At 38.2% G+C, this 24,826-nt stretch overlaps 1 protein-coding gene across 2 annotated transcripts in view; it reads left to right on the plus strand.

The window, feature by feature from the left end:
* Positions 1–644: 644 nt before the first annotated feature.
* fstl5 (follistatin-like 5) overlaps positions 645–24,826 on the plus strand; it is a 187,945-nt gene continuing 163,763 nt past the window's right edge. Inside the window, exon 1 of one of the 2 annotated variants that reach the window (XM_063493843.1) lies at positions 645–1,191. In XM_063493843.1, the coding sequence (XP_063349913.1) occupies positions 1,169–1,191 (23 nt within the window). In that variant the 5' untranslated portion in view covers positions 645–1,168. The remainder of the gene's footprint in view (positions 1,192–24,826) is intronic. The other variant, XM_063493852.1, reaches the window with a different exon arrangement.

A 24,826-nucleotide genomic window follows, 5' to 3' on the forward strand; every position in this document is an offset into this window, starting at 1 on the left:
CTAGTTCTTTAAGTAGGAGGGCAAGATATAAAATTCAAAAATGTACTAAAATATTATGAACATCATTATTATTATTAGTGTTCGTAGTAGTAATAATATATGCTTTTCTTTACTGTACCACCAATTTAAAGCATTGTAGGATAGTTTAGACTTTTACACATATACATACTTGAATGCGTGTTCTTTACATTTTCACTTTAGTTTAAAACCTAAGTATCTAAAAGAAAAAATAATAATAATATTTTTTCTGTCTCCCCGCTTTACATGGTCTGTAGCAAAAAAGGAAAAAAAGAAATAAGAAATAACCAAATCTGCTCATTTGCGGTTTGTCACATTTAATTCAGTGTAAAACAGAATTTTATGGAGCAGCAATAAGGTGATAATGAATGGAGTTTAATTAATGGAATATGTAGCACCGTTAATGCATTACTTTATGGTTGATATATGAGTCTGCGTGTGTATAAATATAAATACACATACGTGTGTGTCTCTGTGTGAGTAAGTGAGAGAGTGGGGCAGCCATAAGACCCGTCTCTCTCTCTCTCTTTCTCTCGCACTCTCTCTGCCCCTCTCTCTCTCTCTCTTTCGCGCGCTTCCCTTTCCCTCCCGTTTTAGTCAAGGACAGTTTCGCTTGGCACGGAGGCACTAAACCGCTCCACATCCACTCTGTCGGTGTGCGCTCGTTCTCTTGCCTATACTGCCTACTACGGGATATTTGTGATTGGTTCATCCCCTCCTCTCCTCCCTCCCTCCCCTGTGATTGTATGTAAATCCGGTCGGGACTGAGCCAGTAGGTGAGGTTGGGGCTGGTGGCTCCTACCTCAGTGGCGCACACGAGACCCGAAAGCGGCCGAGGTGAGATCGCTGCGCCGTCGGAGCTGTCCACTCTGTCGTGGTGCTGAACTCTACACCCTCCTCTCGCCTTCTCCTTCCTCCGTCGGCTCTACTGTACTTGGTGTTATTTTGGGAAAGGATTAACAATCTGCCCTTTGGCTGCTTAGAGGTGCAAACTTCTACGGAGCACAGCTCTCTGCCCACATCGGAAATTACCCCCAGACCGTCCGTGGATTTGACCCGACCTCGAGATTATCATTAATTGGTCCTTACTTTGTTGAGAAGTGTTGCTTCAATCCGTTCACCGCAACTGTTGTTCGGATTATCCTCCTGGATGGTTAACGTCTGGATTCACAGGTAAGAAAATGTGTGTTTGTGTGTTTTATATGCTGTTGTGGACTAATTGTTAAAGCCCATCCGATCTGAGCGCCTTCCCGAGGAAGTCCTCATCTCTGTGTGACTCGCTATCAGACACACAGCTTAACCCCCATCATCGGTGAGGCGCCACAACTCTTTTCTAATAATCCACCGGGTCAGTCTCCCCGACTCAGAAAATATCTCTCAATCTACTGCCTTAGGCTTTTACCATTTTCAATTTACTTTGAGCCAGGTCCCGGAGACTCAAATCAGCTGATATCCGGATATCTGAAGTTGAGATTATAGTTGCTGTTATGCTGTCAGGGTGAGCGCACTGAAGCACAAACATTCCCCATTGTAACACAATCAATGTTTCTGAAACGATTGCAGGCACGCCGCGTTGCCCAGAGCTTTTAATTTATCCGCGTAGTACTTAGCGTGTTATTTTTTCCCCCCTTGGCACGCTAATCCTTGAGTGACACCGTTAGCAGCGAAGGGATTATACTTTTGTTTTTCATCCTCTGCTTTGCGCCTGACTCATTTGGCAGTACTATATTACGGGCTCTTGTGCCGGGGATGGCCGTTAACTGTGTTGTCTGGCGATTTGCGAAAGAAAATATTTGGGGGTCATTGTTTTAATCTCTGCTGTGGTGCATCAGACGGACTTAAAAGTAACCCACCAGAAAACCAGATTAAGTTCTTCAATCGATACGACTTAGATTTTACATGTTAAATCCACTACACGACGTTACTGTTGCAGGACGTGGGAGTGTCATCATTTTTTTTTTTGTTTTTTGTGTGGAAAAGTAGGACTCGTGCACATTAATATAAAACAGAATTTGTCGTGTTTCAAATTAATTTAATAATATATTCTGTGGATAAAAGCACATTCTTTTGAAGTTCATGTTTCAGATGACAATATAATTGGAAATCTTACAGGTTTACTTATGTTTTAAACACATTTATGCATCATCATTCGACACTTTAATAAGAGTTACATGCTTTTATTTACCTGGGCATCTTCAGTGTCACTTTTCTTTTTAGTGTTTTTTTCTTAGTGTTTTCTTGCCTTTAAATGATCCAAATACCTCTATCTGCACAGATTATACAAAAACTAGGCTAACTCTTCAAATTTTACCTTTATTATTCTTTTCTTTTTTGATTTGTGGACAAGACTGAATCCTGATTCACCTAGTGACAACTTTACTTGGTTACAGTAAGTGCAGTAAGCACATCAAAGGGACAAGACAGAGGATGTCTTCATAAATACTTTAAATTCTTGGTGTTTGGTCCTTCCCACACAATGTTGACATACTTTGTAATTCATAAGGTGCACAGATGATGCCAATCCTGGCACATTCCTTGACTAATTGCACCAGCAAGTAAAAATCTTGTGTAGAAAGTACAAATGCTACAGAAGCCATGCAGTTTGAACGTTCAGCCATCTGTAGGCCTCTACGATCAAACTTCAAACACTCCATTCCCGCAATGCATCCACTTTATCTTTCGAAGCTCTTTGAAACCGCAAGATAGAATCTATTTCCAATGGTGCATTAGAAGGATCTGTGAATCTGGTTTTCAAGGCTGCACTCACTAATTGATTCTCCACTTGAATACAAGCCAGGGACCAAGTAATGTATCATTTATGTAAGTTATATATTATATATACTGTGCAGAATGAAGTGAGGATATTTGATAAACCAGTCTTAATAAATAAGAGTCAGCTGTAGAGGGAAGCGGAAAGTGAGATAAGACAATGCTCATTTTTAGAATGACTCTGTAGACTTTGTGCACTGAATGATGCCAATAATATCAGTGCACATTAATGTTCAAGATGACAAAGCTAAATAGCCGTATTCACAACACTCCCAGTGGGAAAACATTCTTTTTCTCCACCACACTAAGACCAGAAAAGTCTTTCTATTTCTTTTTTGGACTCCAATTAAGCCATTTAACAAAAAATATACTGTAGGTGCCAGCTGAGCAGGTATAGTGTTAATGGAGCTGCTCTGCTTTCCATTAAAATGACTTTCTTTTGGGCACAGTAGGGAGGAAAAGACCTTTGAGTCAATATTGCTTTTCACTAGAAGGAAGAATAAAATGCTAGGAAACTGATCAAGGCATTTCAGCTTTGAGAGGAAAAGCACACAATCTGAAGGTGTGAGCACCCACTGATGGTGGCTAGTTGCAGGGGGCAGATTTGGGGTGATATGACAATAAAGCTGTATGTTGGGAAGGAAAATTGCGCTGCCACTGAAAATGGCACCATTTTAGGGTTTTCACCGTGATCTCAGGTGTCCAGGCATCGCAGCAGGTTCAAAAATCTTTAGCAATTATCCTCTGAGATGTCTTTATGGGCTATTTTAGAGAGGTAACTGGTCTTTGAAAGCAGATTTTATTCTGAGAGAAGTACTCTTGTGTCTTTCTGTACACATGTCAGATACAACTGTGCACGCTGCAGCCAGGTCAGTTCCAGTAGGTTTTCCCATTAAACCAATAATGGTCTGCTCTGGCCTCTTTTGAAAACTGTACAAGACACTCATCAAATGTGGGGGATAAAAACTGTAACACTACCAGTTTCCTGTGTTGAGGTTTCTAACATGTGACCTGAGCATGTGTCACAAGACAACATACCTGCTGTGCCGGTAAAGCTGCTTTAATGGGTTTATACAGTGAACGATGTGTTCGAGTCCCTTGCAGATGCAGACACACAACCTTTCAACTCTCAGAATTTATCACCATGCTTGATAAACACTTTTTCAAAGCTCCGTTTGATATCTAAAAGGTCTGTTCACCGAAAAGACATCAAAAGAAATGTTCTTGGTATCCAGTCATGCAGATTGTTTTCTTCCTTTGCTTTTGAAAAGGTTTAAGAGATAAATGTCTCTTAAACTTCTGCCTCTGCCCAAATACAATGAACATAAATAAATATGAATGTATCTGTGCTAGTTTGAACCCATTCTATAACTCTTATATGGACTGTTTCTGGTTTTTGGCAGAAACTGGTTCATCTAAATGCAGAACATTATTCTTAGAAGTACATGTTTATGTTGATTTAAAGGGGAGCTTTTACGCTTTACCAAGTGAAGCCAAAAGCTGCTCTAAACGCTGCCTCTCAGACAGTTTCTTCTGCTCTTGGTCTTGTATGGTGTCAATTAGAGGGGATATATCTAAACGGTCAGCTCTTTCTGTAAGCACAGAAGCCCCGCCCACCTGCTGTTCACATCTCATGTTTACGAGGGGCAGCCAATAAAAATAAAAATGAGCTAGTCTGAGATAAAGAGTGAACTGACAGGGATCTTGAACCGTGAATCTTGCAACACTACCTAAACAGAGTTGAAGAATAAAATTAAGGAGCTTAAAATGAGAATAAAAGATCCCCTTTAAACATTTCAGTTCCATAAGCTTTGCAAAATAAATCTAATTCACCTTGGGCAAATAGAAATGAATCAGTGGAGCTAAAGTAAATGAGAAAATATCTTTCAGAATTAGCTGAACCAGATAAAGAAAGTTCAGCGCTCAAGATATACTCTCGTACGTTTTTGTTTTTACAACCATTTGAAGAAATGTTTTGACTGTGGAACCAAATCAGATTAATTTAGTCAACCATAAAGTCGGGAGGTGAGGGAAAGCATGAAGCAGATGTTTTTCAAAGCTTAAAAATGTACCTGCTAACACAAATCAGCAGATTTCTTACCTAATTTGTTCATCTGATCCTTGGCTTTCCATCTAATATACGAAGCAACATTTTGCCTGTCACCATCAGTGCATCTTCACTCTTGAAATGGCAGCCACATTGTGACAACAAGACTAGGAAGTCACTGCAAACAGCTGTTGTTGGCCAAGAAGTGTCTCTAGCACATCCTGTGCAACACCAAAAATTCATTTAGTTTTTTAGTATTTGCAGAGTTATTTTAGTATAGCCAGATAGTTAGCGAGGTTTAGAGATACTAGCAGATGCAATTTTGAACTTTGAAAAGAACTAGCAGCTTCTTCCTGCCTGCCAAGCTCAATGTTTACAGTGCAGACATAATAGTGGCATCAGTCTTCAAATTTCACTCTTGGCAAGAAAATAAGCAGAATCCCCAAAATATCTCTCTATTCCTTCAGTTTGAATTCTGTTATTTGTTGAAAGATGCCACCTGCACTGACTGAATTTATCAGCAACAGACTGTTCCTAAGTAATGCCTGGTTTCACAGTCATAATGACACTGTGTATATTCTCACCGGAGAGTTACCCTTTACGGGCATGGTGACTCCACTGGAGCAGTTTGGAGAGTAAAAGCACTTTTAAATTGGTTCCAGTCCAATTTATAGGGTGTTTACTTCCAAAATTCACCTTAAGTAGTTTTTCCCTTGTTAGTCTGGGTTTGACCAGCAGTATGGGCGTTGTCTGCCTACCTGTTTTCAACAATCATCATATGGGCTATTTTACATACAAGGGGCGGCAGTTGAGAAAAAACTGAATAAAGACGGTGAAAAAAACTGAGATTAAATCTACATTTCAAGTGTTTTCAGTGTATATTTTCATATAAAAATTGTTTGTTTTTATGTTTCATGACTTAATAGCCCAACCCATCTCAACAATGACACTTGTAACACTGCTCCCCCCTTTTTCCATCTCTTTTCTTCCCACTCTGAGCTAAGCTTTAACCGCTGCCAACTCCCATCTGTGTCTCTGTGTCTGTCTTTGTTGTTCCCCTCTTTAATACGTGGAATCTTTATTGTGCAGAAGACCCACACAGACTGACGTATGTTATTCTGCTAACATGTTTAGGAGACGCAACCTCCTCCTGACATTCTTTTCTCTTGGCAAGCAGCGGTTTGTTTGATGATGTGAAAAATATTTTTTCCCCTCTGTTGTGCACGTTGCCTCTCTCTTTTATAGGACTTCACCATTGCATGAAAAGATACAAACAAACAGAAAACCTATTATTATCGCATGTAGCTTTTACAGATGAAAACGGCTATAATGTAATTTAGATTACTATTTGCATTTAGCTTGCTGTAATGATGTGAGAGGATCCCTGCTCTGTGTGCAGTGAAATCAAGCTGGTAACATTTCCACTGGATCATTTTTCTTTTTCCTTGCTTCGAGGATCAATATAAGCTAACAGTATGAGGCCGTGTCTCCTGACTTTTCAAACAGCTCTAGATTTCTGAAGCATGACCTCCTACATTCCATGTCTTGATTGAACTCCAAGTGGATTGTTAAATTGTTATTGTCATAACCTATTTCATGCAGTATGGCAGAACAAGGGTTTCGTGACTACTTTTAAGGCCAAGGCTTGGGGATATATTGAGAAGGCTCTTTGCAGATGGTCAGACCATAACAGAAGTAGAACAAACCTTCAAGGCAAAGGCCAACAGGCTGTAGGTTTCGGCTCTAATCCCGTCGAGCACAGTGATGACAAGTGTGGTTTGAGGCATTGTAAAATACTGTATGTTTCAGTGGGTCTGTTAGGAACCTGGCGGCTTTGGTCAAAGCCAGAGACATAACAGTCTGTCTCTGAAATAATAATGCTGTTGTTTGCTGGTTGTTGGAAGCATCTGATGCTCTGGGAGTAAGGGTGGTCTGGCCATGCGTTGCATTTTAATGATATCACAAGTCACAGTTCGCTGTTCGCTGCTTCTGTGGCCAAGTGTGACAACATTGTTCAGGGCACAGTACAGTAGATCAGATCGGTCTGATTATGTAATGATTATTAACAATGGGAGAACCATGTGCCTTTGCCAGGCGGTTTTCCTGCAGTCTTGTAGTGGCAGCCTGTACTTCCTGACATTTGAAATGGTCTATAAATTAAAGAGCTATAAAAGAAAAGTCAAGGTCTTTGTTGCCTCTGCCTCATATGGAAAGACTCCCAAGACCATAAATGATCGTGATGTCAGCCATATAAGGTTGAAATCTCTGTCAAATCTTTCTCAGGAGTTGCTGCGTTGGGAGTATTTTTGTTGTGCTTCCTGGTTCTCTTGATTGTTAATAACTGTGATTTTTGGATTAATTGGAAGGTACAACTAAAGCTGATAGTACACACTACACTGTTTGTAATTCTCAGATGTTGTGCCAAACTCAACAGAAAGCCTGCGCATGACAAAACATATATTAGAATCCCCTTCATTTTAGCTTTGGGTGGTTTTTTTCAGTGCTGTGATGAATAATGCACACACACTCTGTGGATGAATTAGTTCAAATTTTCATACAGTATAAACTGGCAGCCTGGGACTGGTCACAGTGTGCTATCTGGCATTTCTTAGAGGACTGGCTGTGTGGATCAAAGACACACGATATACTCTGAGAAATTCTCAAGATTCTTTAGCAGGAACCAAGAATAGAGTCTTTCGATTCCCCTTCAAGTGTCACCAAGTCCTGTTTTTTTACATAAAATTATTTTTGTAGGGTTTTATTATCTTTTTTAATTACTATAATTTCTTAATTCATACATCTTGAGAGAGCCAAACTCCAAAAACTTCAAGTGCATTTCTTATCACTTGGAGTTTATGTTTGAGCTTCAGTTTTTTTTTTAAATTTGATGATAGAAATTGAAATTTAAAAAGTTTTGTTTTTTAGTTTCTTCCCTACAAAGTATAAAGTAGAGGGGGCGTTGATTCATCTTCTTCATCAACAGATAAAGTTTGCCTACTTCAGATGAAGTCATAAACATTAAAATATTTACTATTACAAGAAATATAAATGAGGATTATTTGATATTTAGGGAATTACATTTATTTACTTTTTGCCAAACTCCCAGGTCTGTATCATAAATGCCTACCTAGTATCTGGTTAGATCAGGTTAGACAGCTATAAACTGCCTGCATAGGCAGACAGCAATGTAAATGCAAATTGCACTGAGGTTGTTCTTCTTGCCTTTAATTCTGTTTAATTTAATATGTTTCATTAATCATAAATTAATCATAAACTATATATAAATGATGGACGTAGTCTTTGATGTCCACCACCGATTTGTGAAGCTATGTATTCAGTTATATATATATATATATATATATATATATATATATATATATATATATATATATATATATATATATATATGTATATATATATACGTATATATATATATATATACATATATGTATATGTGTGTGTGTGTGTTCCTGTCTAGCTATCTTTGTGAGGACCAAAATCTGCATTCTACTATACTTGTGAGAACCAACAGTCACTTGTGAGGACACACAACCCGGTCCTCACAAATTTGAAGGCATTTAAAGGCATTTTTGAGGCTCAAAATGTGGTTTTAGTGTCAGGGTTATGGTTAGGTATAAGAGAAAGTTTGATTTAGTTGACTTTCATTAAAGTTTTTATTGCACGGTCCTAGGGGCCGCTGGATCATCCAGATTTCTCCCCTGAGACTCCTGTTCAACTTCTCTGCTCCTCTTCTCATTTTCCTCGATGGTCCTCTTCGCATATTATGTAGTCGATCCCTTATGACTGACTAGTTCTTGTATTAATGATTGTGAAATATTCAGCTTCTGAGCTTTGCGGGAAGAGTGGTAGATATAATATAATAATATAAGAAGATAAAAATCCAAATAAATTAACTAAAAGATTAACTAAGAACATTATATTAAAACCAGAATGGTAGACAGATTCCTGCATTAAATTGTGGAGGGGATTTAGCCTCCACAAGACACTGAGTGTTTTTGTGCTTTATTTTGTGCTCTTAAGAATAAATTGTGAGGTCATTCATTGTTAGGGTTACGCATTCATTTTTAATGGTTAGGGTTAGGGTAAGGGGCTAGGGAAAGCATTATGCCAATGAAGGTCCTCACTAAGATAGCTGAACGGGGTTGTGTGTGTGTGTGTAAAGTTTGACATTTTTGAGAGACTGCCTCAAGTGGCCATTAGAAGAACTGCAGTATTTAACACTCTCTCAATTACTTCACTTTTTATCCCTGAGTGCCTGTTGGCAATATGAACGTGGAGAGAGCAAGGACTCATGGGATTGTTAATATTTAAGTTGAAGAAATTATATAAGTTACTCTGCAATTACTCAACTACTTTTTATACTGAGTATGTTAGTGGAACTACTTGCACACTCACACCAACTTTTCTGATTACACTGTTTTATAATAATACATCTTTCTGAGGAAATTAGTTGCATTTTTTGTTTGCTTGTTTTTGTTTTTTGTTTTAATGTGAAGACACCCAACAATACATTTTAGAAAATATTGAGTGAGCTTAGTTCATTCGTGTCCAGTGTTTTCTGCTTTTGGAATAAGCGAGAGGAAAATTGAAGTGTTTCCCATGCAAAATTTGTACTGTATTTTATATCTATGAAAAATCTTTGTGTCTCTATCTGGACAGCAAAATTGCACACCTTGTTTGAGGAAAGAAAAAAAACCCAGTTTGAGCGCCTGCAGGATCACTCAGTCAGTCTCAGCGATCACTGGAAGCCCACAGCCCACACAAAACATTTACAGTCCTGCAGAGAACAAAGCAGGCAGCCAAGTAAGAAGCACATCAGAGGCTCATTAGCGTTCCAGTGATTGACCAGCTGAACTCTACTTACCCTCACAACTTCCTTAATGTTTTAACTGCTGTAAATCTGTTCTCCTATGTACCAATATCACACATTTGGCTTCTCTGTGATTCCAACAGGACTCTTTTCATACGCCAAATGCAAAGTAAGACTCATAAGCAGAGTCAAATGAGATGCCAGTGTTCTCAAGGAGGGAATCTACCTGCTATGTTTCTCTTGAATTTTCTCTTGAAGTACCTACTTTCTGAGTGTGAGGATCATTGAAATTCCACATTTGATTTCAAAAGTTTCTCTGCCCAGATTTGGACTGCCTGCCAGGATTTATAGCAGATTAACTTTGAAAGTGATTTAGCTCTCAGGCTCTGCAGTCACTACCAGGGCAGAAAAATAACTTTTTCTCATCCTCTATTTCCATCCTCTCTGGCTCACATGTTCTCACATTCGCTAAATACTCCAAACATGCAAAATATGAATTGCTTGTATGCCAGTGACAGTGAAATGATGACTATAAGTTTAATATTAATAAGAGATTTGGGCGTGGAAATACATTCACACGCAGGTCTGCAGAGGAATCAACTCATCTCATCGCTTGCACACAGCTCAATGTAAGCATAGCCCGCAAGCATTTCTGACGTTCCTCCATCCGTGGTAAACGTGTGGTGCTTGGAGGATTTAGCGAGAAGACACAATATGCCAGCATAAGTTCAAAGCACAGTGTTATCACAGTTTATGTGTTTGGATAATATCTGAATGAAACGGATAACAGCCTCATAAAATGGATGGCGGGTGATGAATTATGTCATCACAACATGCAGCCAACAAATTTACACAAGGATCCATCTCCGTCTTTATCTGTCATCCGGTGGCACAGAAACACACTCCTGTTATCCGCTTGGCATTTGGAGCCATTGCCCTGTCTAATGAGTCGGGGATATCGGACCAGTGGCTTCCTACGGAGTTGAGAAGGAAGGCTGTAGACGGGAAGTTGCTTCTTTGAAGCTGCTTTGAACTTAGTTTGGCAGCGAACTCAGAGGCTTGTAAATGTAGCGACTGAGATTTGATTGATGGAGGGGTTTTGAATGATGATACAAGTCTCTTTGAAGTCTTTTTGTGCTGCAGTTTAATGCATTTAATCTTGCATTTATTCATTTTTGTTCACCCAAGGGCACTGTAACAAATTGAAATGTTATTATCATATACTTGAGCTGCTATACCTAATGTGTTAGTGAATAATTCATATGTATACAAGAAGCAACAAGGGGTAGTTATTCTCACACATGTGCTTTTCTAAACCTGACAGACGCACATGTGAAAATGCAAATAGTCAGATTGAAATGGCCTTTAACCGGCCGGCTCCCTTGTGTGATTTTTTGATTGCGCGTATGTAAGAACAGAACAAGTGTAAAATAAATTCACAGTTAGTGGGCGGATGTCACGGCCTCCTGCATGCTTCATACAGGCAGAGCCATCACCTAAACCAAAGTATTTTCAGTAGAGAAAACATGTGAAGAGCATTCTCCCCTGCTGCGTGCTACTGTACATGTGAAAAAAGGGCAACTTTAGATGTCATGATCTGATTCACTCAATATTACCGTGTGAAAACAGAAACCATGTTCACCGCCTAAATTTGTCAGCCTCTTGTTTGGCCCTAAGCAGTGAGTGCAGCTGCTGCTTGAAATTACCAAATCATATAACAGAAAAGTTGTTTTTAGATGAAATTGCTAAAATTCTCTGTAGCAACTAAGAGTAGCATCTTTTTTCTGGATTGTTAGTCAGTTAATTTTGGGGGAAAACTGCTGATTAGCAAAAGCTACAAGAGTATAGCGCAGAGCTTTTGATCATGTGACCAAATCTTCATCAGGTGTCATGACAGATGTTTAATTTCCTTTTTTTTTTTAAATTCTGTAGGGAATTCTTTTCCACATTGACTCAAGAGTTTAGATTCAAAATCACTTGTTGACCTTGAAAGCAGCACTTGACAAAACAATCTCAGCTGCACTCAGCTAGCTGTTCGGGAGATTTCAACTGTCAGTTTTAATTGTAGGTTGGGAGTTTAATTTCTATTTGGCACCATTGTGACTGCCGTAGTGGTGGCTGAGTGCTTTTTCAACCCAGCGTTCCATTCACAAGTCATGCTATCTGGAATTATTAGCAGTTAAGTGCTCAAAACGTAAACATTGTTTGCCAGTTTGATAATTAGTCTATCAAGTATATATAGTCAGAGGCTGGTAGTAGACTTCTTGAAGCTAGGTTGAGCTGAGCATGAAATCAGCAGCATGCTTCATAACACACAGTCACACCTGAGAGGTGCCCTGAGCAAGCACAGTTTTTATCTACTACTCACCATCAGCCCAGCGAGCACAAAATGGGAGTTAAGTTCACTTTAGTGGTGGGTAATGAGGTAAGAATATGTCACTCAGTCAGTCATACTCTATAGTGTTTTTGCTTTATCTCGTTTTTTTCTGTTTTTCTTTCCTTTTTCGTGGTTGAACATATTTAACTGGAAGATTTTTATTAGTAAAAAAAGATAGACAGCCTTTACAATAACAGAAAAAAGGAGGAATGAGAGTGGAATATAAAACAGACAAACAATATGATATCTACAAAACAAACAAAAAACCCCCAAACAAGATTTAATAAAGTTCCACGGTCCAATAAACTCTTCCTACTCCTCTTCATCTTGCAGAATTGCAATTGCCTGTTCCTTTGATAACAAGTCCATAAAGTCATTTTGCCAGTTATTCATACTGAAAGAATGTGTTTATGTTATTTGCAGTTCATTAAAATTATCCTTTTAGTTGATTAAAAAAAAATCTCAGTGATAAATCCATGTTTGGATCAGTGACATTTTCATACCTACTATATGTCTCTGGACAAGGTTTGATATCTCTATTGAGAAAACATGACAGTTTTCAGTAATATCCATTTAAAGGTGCTTAACTCAAGGATAGTACCACAGCAAATGCCTAAAGGTGTAATCACCTTTGCAACCATTGCACGCAGTGTTGATGATGTATGATCAATTTTCTACAGTGTACAGGATATGTTGTGGTTCCTATCTATTAAAAACAATAATGCTACACCACATTCAGTGGCTTACACGCTACAACTTGCCTTAAAATTATTGATTTGTTTTCCCTATTATCCATCCATTTACTTAACAAGTTATCCAGTTCAGGGTTGGTGGGGAGTCGGAGCCTTTCCCAGCTGTCACAGGGTAAGATGCAGGATACACCCTGGACAGGTTGCCAGTCCTGTGAGGGTGCACAGAAAGATAAGCAGCAATTCACATTTATATTCATGTCAGTTAAGAATCACTAATTAACCTAATATCCATGTCCTTGGACTGTGGAGGGAAGCCAAAGTAGGCTACCTAAAGAACACCCATGCATGCACTGGAAGACCACTCCACCTCTCTACAGCAATATTCGAACCCAGGACCATCTTGCTGTGAGGTGACAATGCTAACTACATTTAAAGTGCATTCAACATATTGTTTTAAGCACATCTTGTTGGTTGTTTGCACCATGCTGTTTGGTAGTGGTTGTATTAGACCGCTCCCAGGTGGGAGGCTGCGTGACAATGCAGTAGAGGCCACTGGATGTCTTAAGCATGAGAGCATTTTTGGACAGTCAAAATGGAAGACTTCTTTTACTTTAGTTGTGGGTAAGAGCTGAGTGTTTTGCAAATCAAGAGAGAAGGCTGTGCTAATGATATTCTATCCATGACACTTAACTCCAAAATCAAGAAAAAGATTTGTATCGTATATTGTATATGGAAATTTAGCGAATAAATATCTGTCTTCTGCTTCATATTTTAATGTTACAGTTGTTTGAAATGAGCTTGGATGTCCTGTTATAAAAGATTTTCCTGTCTTGCAAAAAAAGGTTATAACAGACTGATGCACACAACCGAGCCAAATGTGTGAAGATGAAAGCTTTTTGTAAAGATCCTCTAGGTGTTGTTAATTAATTGTTGAGTAAGCTGACCCATCTCACTTCAAGGAGTTCCTCTACTCCATCCTGCACTTCTTCACTGTCAGGGTATTTTGACCTCCTGCCAACACATGGTGCGTAATCATGCACATGGTTTCTGTTTGTCATACCTTATACTCAAACTGCAGATCAGTGAGTGATGTGATTAATTTTTTGAGTGCATAACTGCATACATTTGCATATTAATATAGAAAACTGCATTTTTGTCAGATTTGTTCAATTCTTCACTGCCTACAGAGCTGATATTAACACCTACAAATTATAAAATGACAATAACACTAACATGAAACGTACACAAATTAGTGCATTAATTAGCTTAATGAATTAGTCCATTAGCATAACTGGTCATATTTAATATATCATGGTGATTACGGCAGCTAAATTGCCTCCTATTTGGACATGATCCAGAATATCTGGGGAGGGATGATTATTAAGGCTGTGCCAGGTTTGGGCCTCAGCCTTTTTTAGATTTGGCTCAACTAGTAGGACTCAATTTAAGCTCCACAAAGAAATCCCCCCTTTCTGAAAATTGCTCCTTAGATGAAATGAAAGAAATAAAGCAGAGACATGCTTTTCTTTTTTTTCCTTTTTCTTTTTTTTTTAAAAAAAGAGCCCTTTTCAACTATTTTCTCACATTGTGGCTAGTATGTCTTCTCATTATCATGCTGTGAATAGCAAAAACCACCATACAGTTAATGAAGTCCAATGGCATTTTACCCGTTTAAACAGTAGGCTGCTGTCAAAGAGGTGGCTTAAAGGTGAGCTTGGGTTAGTTAATCTGTCATAAAAATGCTCTTTCTTCCTGAATTTAAACGCAAAGAGAGTCCAGAGGACCTTATTACAACTCCTCAGGTGCCACCGACACATTTTTTCCACTCTTTAAGTCGCAGTCAGTCAAAAAAGTGTTAGTGACATCAGCATAACGAAAGGTCACGCATGACCGGCTCTGTGTAGAAACATGAGCTAAATATATTGAATACAAAATTGTCTTCCAAACATGGAGATCACAGGGAAATTAGAGGCTGCACACAAAGCAGAATCCATGTTAGCTGTCAGCAGATACAGCTGCCAGCACAGCTGGGAATCTGCAGAGGAAGTGCTCTCATAGCAAAAAGACGCTGTATATCCTCTCACCAACACATCTGTCACCATGTCATTTGAGATGAATGGCCGGTGATTACACAATGATGGTTTTGTCAGGAGGTGGCATCTAACCACCTATTTCTGGATGGATGACAAGAGGGTTCTTGTTGCCACATCCTTCTGAGACAAGACAGCATGGATGGGTTGTCAAATCAATAATATATATATTTAAGGAATCTTTTCCAGATATTATTATTCAGATATTTTATATTATTTTTTATATATATACACACTTGTAAATAGTCCCCGTAGAGCATGAGACAGCACAATGGAATAATAATTTGCCTCACCTGTGCTCAGTGGTTTTTGAGCATTGAGTATGATACACAGCTTGTAGCAAACCCTAGACTTGCATGTGGCCAGTTCTACCTTCTAAGTACTACCTTAGAGGCATCAACATTTCTGCAGGAAGGACCAACTGCAAGAAACTTTCCTTACTCTTGGACAGGATCCTCCTTAACACAGTGCTGCTTATTAATATCACAGAAGGCTGATTCGAAAAGATATTCCATTCATATTCATATTTGATTTTCTAAACATCTGTTTGTTTTAGTACTTTTCTTCAAGTATAAAAAAATGCTCACAGGAAGTATGCTTTATGTTTCCAGGTGCTATAACAGCTTGCAGTAAAAAGAGAAGCGGGGCAGTTATCATGAACAGCAAATCTCACCATGACTTTATAGATAAAAGAGCACAAAAGTACAAAAACTAAAACTTCATCAAGAGAAAGTCAAAGATAAAAACAAAAAAGGCAACAGCATGGGCCAGAAATTTTAAAAGACAAGTGATCTCCGGCATTGCAGTGCCAAATTTCTACAACTGTGATTATGTAGCTCTCCAGGTTCCTGCCAAAAGACTGTGCAGGCAGATCAGCACTGCAGTTATGTTTAACTGCACAGCGATAAAAGACTGTGAGCAACTACAAGGACTAAAGATGTAAAATAACCAAAAAAAGTGGAATTTTAGGTCTTTAATGCTGGAAAAAGTAGTTTGGAAAAACGATTCCAGCTTAATATAGATCCAATAAAGAGCATGGGCTTTCATGCTGCATTATGCTGTGGGTTCTGGGGGGGTCCTCCCCAAGGAAATTTTGACCTTCAGACACATAATTTCCCACACTATAGTGGATTTTTTTCTACCCTTTCAACCTTAGTTTGTAGTGAAAATGTCTTCAAAGGAAAAAACAACGAATAGCTTACTAACAATTCAACATATACCAGAATACGTTACAATAAGGTTCTCTAGCATTCTGTATTGCTCTCAAACAATTATGCTCAATTATGCTCGTTTTTTCTGATATTATTATCCTCTCTATGTCAACACACGTACAGACATAATTTGTTCTTCTGTCCTCCTTTGTGTTTGTCTGATTTCAAACATCAGTGTTCTGTTTGATTTCAGGCTTCTATTTGCTTTAATGTGCATGTGTCACCTGTAGTCCAGCAACATTTACACTGATGTTCGAAACTCCAATTATGTCACACATGTCTGTGTTTTGGGATGATTATTGAGGAATCACGTACATGTCAGCTATGCTATTAAGGCTGATTTGCAACAACAAGAACCATCAATTTTGGCAAACTACACTACAAACTTACACAGTGCTCTCAGCTTCCTCCTTTAACTTTTTCCTCACTGATAAATGTCATTATGTTTTTTATTTCCTAATGTTGCTGCTTTTTGCCATATGTGCTGTAGCCATTGAGGAAGATATTCCCCCTGTGTACCCAGTGAAATCTACACCTGTAGGCTCAGTTGCCTTCTTTAGTTTTCCATAGCACTTTTCCAAAAAAGAATAGTAAATATTAATGATAATAATGAAAAAAATAATAATAAAAGAAGCTCTGCTTCTAAATCAAAACTGACAAGATGTCCTAAAACTAGCGTTGAGGAAATCTTAACATCTGTTGATGTTAAAATTGAGTGAAAATGAATCAAACTCGATGTACATGGTGATGTTCACGGTGATGACCATGCATGAATTGGCTTTATTCTGTCAACATTTAATTAGCAATATTTGACAACAAATGAAAAAAAAACAAAAAAAACACTAAGCACTGTCTTACTGTCTTTTTATGCATGATGACAGCACCCTTGAAGACTGAATCCTGTGCATGAAATGATAATAAATAGAAGTTAGCGCGTGACTGTGGACTTCTAATTCATAGGGGGCTGATAACACTTATGTTTTGTAAAGAAAGTTGAGATTTTTCTAGTGTGGACTCGGTGGAAATTTTGGGAAATACACTGAAAAGGTTGGCAACTGTTCTGGAAATTAATTATAAACAATCCCACATTTATCCGCTCCATAAATGAAACTCCAGCGCAAGCCTCTTATCAGTGTGGTAATTAAAGGCTTTGATTTGCATTGAGTGGAAGTGAACAGAGTTCTGGGATCACTGCTGGAAGTGACCTGAGGATTGCTTAAAGCTTTCGACAATGTTATCATTTTTGAAAGATTCATATAAAATCAAATCCCGACGCTTTGCCACTGACACATATCTTAGTTTCAATTTATGTTTTGGAGCCAGTATACTATACATGCTCAGGTTATAGCATGCAAGCCTATGCTGGGAAATATGAGACTTGTGAAATAAAAACCTTAATATGAAGGCACAAATCTCAACCTTTCCCAATAAAATATAGGTCAAATATAATATTTTCATCTTTTTACAGAGGGAAATTACTCTCTTGTTGATTCTGCTGACCAGTTTGTAGTTTCACAGTAGATACCTGGCTGGGACTGAGTACATTGCCCGGGGTGGATCTCAACAATATTTTCTGAAGGAGGGGAGATTTTTGTCCTGTTTCTTCAAAATCCCATTTCTTTTAGTTCGTCTCAGGATATAAACTTATATTCACCAGCCAGCTCCTCTAACCTCTAGGCAAGTGCTGCCCCTTTTTATGAACCCACTTTGCCATTTATTAACTGACTCACTGACTGCAAGTCCTGCAGAAGGAAATATAGTCTGTTTGAGTTGTTAGAATTCGTACTCCCGTAGAACCATTAGAAAACCTAAGTGAAAAGCTTTTTTTGCCCTATGCAAAACATTTTCAGCATGTCCCTTTCAAACCCCAACTGTTTCATTTTCATGCACATCATAAATGCACGGACTACAGAGGCGGCTAACATTTTCTTGATGCACCAAAACAATAACAAAGCAGTCAAAAGATGTAAGAAATTTTAAAAAAAAAGATTCATACAGACACCATGCAGGGGCATAGCATGAATACCATATGAGATACCCATTTAGGCATGTATGACATTCAGAATGAGTCCTCTGTTCCTTTGTTGTAGGAAGTGCTCTATCTGAGAGATTGGCAGAGCATTTTCAGTATTTGTAAGGGAAGAACAAGGAATAAACAGAAGCACTACCCTTGGGCAAAGAGTGTCGCCTGTGGTTTTGGACGTGCTTTGAACTTGAAGGAGTCCTTTATCAGTATACAGTGGTGTTGGGAATGTATGAGTATGAGCATAGAGTATATGAGAAGTGGCACGATAATTCTGCCACATAAGAGATGCTTCGGCAATGTGCTTGGGCAGCAAACACACAACAGATGCTCCAGCGTTCTCCAGATATCTCAGAGACAAACTGTAGTACTCCACTTAAACTGAACTGTACATAGCAATACTGCTGAGCGTGCTTAAAGAGATCTGCTCACAGGGGGTCAAGGATGTGTCAGCTGAAGCATATGGTGGAAGAGGGGAGCTGGTGGTCTAGTAGGGTGGGGGATAGAAAAGCCGTTTATCTGCTGACTAAAGTTCCCCTCCAGTGACCTCACTGACAATCTGAATAATTTCAAACAAGTCTCTCAAGGAAATCATTGGTTTGCCAAGCAAACTGGGAGCATCCAAGTCCCAGTATACAGTATGCAATCAGCTGCAAGCTGAATCGGGCGCAAGTACCTCTGCTGCCATCCAATTTCTCCTCTGTATAGGTGGGTTTTATTTTGACTAGAAATTGCCCTGCTGAAGATAATGATTTTCCTGTGAACATGCACCTCAGGAGCTTAAAATATCAATAAGTTTTGGCAAGTCTACTCACCTAGTCTAAAACGTTTTTTGGTGTTTTTTGTCTATAATATGCAGCATTTTATGTCCTGAAAGCCAAAATATGAAACCCCAATGAGAAAATTCTATTACATCAACAATAATTCTTAGCCAAATTAAAATAAGCCAATATAAGCAGTGGTGATGTATGTGCTTATTCCAATGCAAGCATATTGAGAACATTTGTTTGCATTTGTTTGTCACAACATTTACAGAATCATTTAGGGAGTGTAATATATGAGCAGGACCCTGCAGACAATACACACATAAAATTAAAAAAAAAGATCTGCTTTGGATTTTTACACAGAGAAAAGTTAAAGATATTGAATACTATGTACAGTTTGTAATGAAACTCAATGACATGAGACCTTAATTTGACCTGAAATTACTAAATAAGCCAAACTTCTCCTCTTGAGGTGTTTTTACTGTGAATTGTTCTTGTTATATAACATGTTATCTGTGTGGAGAAGAAAGGAGACGCTACAAAATAACTATAAAAAAAGAATGGGGGCTGAGAAATGTCCAGTTTTCCGCTCAATATGCTGCCCCGGTTAAAAAGATGTTTGTTGACCTTGGCAAATAACTTTGGGCTATCCTGTCAATTTAAAATAACAGAGTCTTAGAAGTCTATAGAAAGGGGATCCAGTAACTGTGCTTTGCTGTGGGGGGCATTTTGCTGCCATTTGGTCAGCTTGTTCACTTAGAGCCAGTCCTCTGAAAGTGTGGCCCGCCAGCCAATGCAGCCTTCACATGTAACAAGAAAAGAATCGAGTGTTGTGAATTTCAGTCATCCATATTTCACGTTTCACTACATACTGTAGCAGTACTTAACAAGGAAGGAAGCATTTCTCATCAATCTCTTCTTTTCTAGCCAGTACAGCAGATTTGAATGCTGTACAATTGAAAACAGCCTCAAAACAAAACAAAAAAAGACAAAATAAATTAGCATAACATAAACTATCAACCTGTGGACACATTATAAACTCTAAAAGTGTTTGGTGTGAATCCAACCCCGAAAGGGAAACACTATTTCAGGAAATCTTTAAGGCAAATGTTTGAGATCTGCTTAAATATGGGGAAAAAAAACTTGTTCCATTATTAACTACAGCATGTTACAGCATTTGGCTGATGGCTAAACATCTGTCCTTTGTTCTGAATATTTTAACATCAGATGACTGAAATCATGCAGAGAGGTGACCGTCTCAGTAGTCATGTATAATGATGGTTTTTACAACTTATTTACAAATACTAAATATTATTTTAATCCTAATCCGTCTCTTAGTCAGTCTTAATTCAGTAACGCAGGTCTGTACTGCAGTGGTATTAAAATTTCAGATAACTACACAGATAAAAATAGAACAAAAAATAATTAGAGTTAATCCATATTCATGAATAAGACCATACATTTATTTGTAATTGGTGTCTGTGAATATTTATATTTCCCTAATTTTTCTTCAGGCATATTCTAGTAGTATAGTCTACATATATATGGGGCCACATACACATATTGTAAAACAGTACCTGCCTTCTAATTTCTAATTAAAACAGTTTAAATTAATTCAGCTCTATGTGTGTCATATTTGAATATAAATGTGGAATGTTTGCCCCTTCGGCTCAGTCAGTATGGGGCTCTGAGAAGAAGCGATGCCCACCACGCCCGCCGTTAATCTGCTTCCCACCAGCAGAGGCAGCATTGAGCTGTGACAGCACAATAACATTAAAACCATGTCGGTGTAACTGCGTCAACGTGACGGTGAATTGTCTTCACGTGTCCCCAGAAGTTCACCTACTTGTCCTTACTGTCTGTAAGTGCAAGACTAATGCTCTCGGAGTTCTTATCATTGACAATAAACAGCCCGAGGACACTTAAGTTGACCTGAGCTTATATACTTCGCATTACTTGGCAAGGCATTAAGTTTTACATTACATTTCCCATGTACAAGGTGTTTGTAGATTTGGCGAGCTGGCCTCGAAATGCTGAATGGTGAGAGCGGTGCAGCAAACACAGCTGACTTGTGGTCTGCCTGTAGAGGTCCACATGTGTGGAAATTGTGCAATGCCTTAACACGTAACTAACTCAAACGTATTAAACTTAAATGCATTTGGTGTTTCTTAAAAGATGTTACTGTTGATTGTAATTTAACGAAAAAAAATTACTTAATGTTTAGGATAGTTCTGTGCGAGCATATAGTACAGTTTTGATTTTTGAACCACACCTCAATTTCGTATATTTTACTTCCAAGGAGCGTGCCTGTCTTGTAATTTCAGAGATATTAGCCAAAAAACAGGCATATCTTGGCATGATGTGGAGTCTGTGCTTAGAAAATTTGGAATAACTGGAGGATGAAAGTTATTTTAGGCTTTCCAGTCGTTCTGTGTACAGCAGATGAACAGTATCTGAACGTCATGTTCTTAAGAAATAGGAAAACATCCAGCAAAGACCTGAAACAGGAGCTGAGAGATGTATCTGGCACTTAAGTTGATCAATTTACTGTTCACCAAAGCCTCATCAGAAATGGCCTCAATGACCCACTATCCAGTACCTTCTGGAAAGCATCTGATTGGCAGGATTTTAATTTTTCAGCATGACAATGTTACTAAACACACTGCCAATACAGCAAAAACGTACCTGGATAAAAAAACTCACAGGGGAGCACTGTCAGTCATGGATTGATTGAAAGAAATTACACGAAAGTTTGCCTAAGAAAGTTCAGGCTGTGTTGAAGAATAAAGGTAGTCATACCAAATATTGGCTTTCCAGTTAGTTACAAGAAACCATGTTTTTGCTTTATACTCTATTTGCCTGAATGTTTGCACATGTTTCAATAAATTGCTACACCTGTTTTCCATTTTCCTAGCAAATTATAAAGAAATGAGGGGTGGCTCAAGACTTCTGCTTGCTATTGGATACATGTGGAGCAGGATCAAATGTTTCACTTTTTAGTGTGCTTCCTGTTTCTAGCATCTTTGAGCCTTTAGATATTCAGTACAGGCAATAGCTGGAATTTTCAGAGTTGAAAAATAAGTTGATATGAACCTTGAATAGTTCACCCAAAATTCACTTTCTGAAATTTTCTAGTGAATGATGAGAAAAGAGATAAAACATCCAGGGTACCGATGTTTTTTTCTCCTTTTTTTAATGTTGAAGGCAGTTACAGTAAAAGTTGTGCTGAACAAAAATGTTGTTTTGGCTTGAAATTATGACACTTGGAGTATAAAATTCATTTGGTTGCAGTTTTTAACTGATGTGGTTTTCACGTGTTCTGTTTACTTGAAGTTACAAGGCCTCAAAATTACCTGAATTAAAAACTGGCAAATATCAACTCAATGCTTTGTACTTCAAAGGCCTGGTAAATATTCATAGTATTAAAGAAATGTTGCATGGCTACATCAAATATGCTCATTACTATACAAAAACAAAAAGTTGATTCTGAGTGGATTCAGGTGGCAACTGTTTCAGATTTGATTGATTTTATGATATGGCCCATTAGTGTCTTTCTGTCTGCTGGCACACTTGTAGTCTGTGTTTTAACATATTAGTGTGGATTTTGTGGTGGAGTGTTTTTTCCTGTTATCAGTGGATGTGACACATTTCATTCAAGTCATTTAAATAAATCAAAATGTGATCATGAAAATTCAAAAGCACTTTTGACTTTTTTAAGCAGTTGAGCTTTAGCTTGGATTTTATTGAATCCTGTGGTTAAAATTTTCATGATTTAATGACTTTGATATAAAGCAAAAAAAAACAAAAAAAACCAAAAAAAAACCACGCATGCCCAGCGAAGTAGAAAAATAAAGAGTCCAAAAAAGTGTTTTGTTTCCTTCTTGGATAGAAGAAAAGACATAGCTGTCAAAATGTATCTGCCACAGAAAAAAAGATGAAAAACTTCAATCATCATTTTAAAACTTGGCAGGTTTCAAACACGTTTTGCAAAAATGGCATTTAAATATTGATATAACAGCAACAGATTTAGATTTTTTTTTATTATCTGCCAGGCATGCTCACACCCTTTTCTGTTGTTTCTTCCACTTGTGTCTGTCATCATTTTGTTCTGTGGCAGCAAAATGGTAAAAATAAACCAAGAGTGCGACTTAAGCTGTATTTTGTAAATTGGATATCTAGCACTTCAAAGATGTTGCCGCCATGAAGCTTAACAACTTCTTAAACATTTTCTTTCTTTAACGTCTTCCTGATTGATTAGCGCCCATGAAAAAATGTTGAATTGTCAAGTCTCCTTCTGTTAAAAATATCTTTATATTTAGTGTTGAAATGTCAGGAAGACTTGCCCCCCTGTCTTTATATGCAATGTGAGAAAAGCAGCCATCACATTGACCTTGAAGCAGTCTCATGGAGTGTTTCAGTGGTTGTTTGGCCATGGTCCATTGACTTAGCATGCATGTTTCTTTCAGCATCACCCTGTTCCTTATTCATAGATGTTTGCTCCACTCACAATTGGGAGCTGTGCAGTGCAACAGGGGGTTACTGTTTCCCACTTGGAGAGCTCACGGGTAACTGAGGGGAGTTGAAAGGTTCAGAACATGGAAACCTTGCATGCTGTAAGTTTCAAATGGCAAAGGGAAACCAAAGAATTGAAAATTCACAGCCTTAAAGCATGTCATGTCAAAAATGCTCACGGCATGTGCACATTCTTAACAGAAACCAAAAGTTATTAAACATCCTGGAGTTCAGGTTTGTGTGCTATTCACTGAATCCAGCTGCTGTTTTAAGACTGTGGTTCCCTCCGTGAAGGTCAGGTTTCCAACAAGGAGCGAGCAGATAAATCTGCAGGCTTGGAAACTAAGCCGGAGGAGAAGAGAGCAGAATAGGATTTTTCAACAAAACAAATGTGTATTTATTACCGACATTTCTGTAATCTTTGTTTTTTTGTTGCTTTATTGCTTATTACTTTGAATTGCATCTGTGACTATTATTCAAATAAAATGCAACCCACACCCCCCGATTTCACTTAAACTAATGTTTATGATGCTATTACCTTGTCACACCCACCCCTAAACAAAGCATTAACCAAAAAAAAGAAAAGAATTACTGTCAGTAGTAAACAGGAGCTATGGGGGAATAATAAACAGCTGTACAATAGTATTTAAAAATTAAAATTGGTGAGTCCTCCTTATCAACCAAGTTCAGTTTGTTTTCTGAACATGGAGGGCTTTCTAGCATCTGACATCTGGTGAAGCGGCCCTTTGCATTGACTTTTATTTGTGGGCGTTAATAGAAAAGGCTTGCGTGCTTTAATGATAAAAACAAGCATTTTTTAAATGTGTATCGCTACATGATATCCTTTCTTTCTCTGTGTGCAACAGTCTGTTTTAACTTCGGTCTCCTCTGCCTAGAAAGTTGGCAGTTTGAATACAAAGTTAAAGTTACCATCAGTATGTCTGCTAACAAGGAGCTTTAGTCTCATGTTACTTGCAACTTTCTCTCTGAGTGGTCTTTTTACATGTGAATAAAGGTAACGTCATAGAACAGCCAAGACTTTAAGCCGAGTAAACGGGGTTTTTATCAGAGTTATTTTTTATAAAATCAGGACTTTGGCCTTGAGGAGAATAAGACTGGAAAATGTCTTTAAAGTAAAGGCTGGTTAAAGTCTTGGTTATTCTCCCTGTTGTTGCCCTAGTGAACAGTTGTGTGAGCCAAAAGTGACTTCAGAACTGGCATGCACCACACTTCGGTGTAGTTTCAACTTGTCATCCACCTCTTGAATTTTGTAACCAGGCAGTTGGGTTAAAGATGTATCGGGTCAATCTTTATAGCCATTTCACTGATATATCAATACAAGAGCTCAGCAAATCCCAGCTCATACAGAGGGAGATGCTACAACAGCTTGAAAAGATAAAGTGGAGATCTACATTGAGGGATGAAAGATGAAATTGTCCTTGGTTGTTGGTTCAGAGATTTGAACCTAAAACTTCTCCAAGTGTACAGTATT

The sequence above is a fragment of the Pelmatolapia mariae genome, linkage group LG2, assembly GCF_036321145.2.
Source record: "Pelmatolapia mariae isolate MD_Pm_ZW linkage group LG2, Pm_UMD_F_2, whole genome shotgun sequence".
NCBI lineage: Eukaryota > Metazoa > Chordata > Actinopteri > Cichliformes > Cichlidae > Pelmatolapia > Pelmatolapia mariae.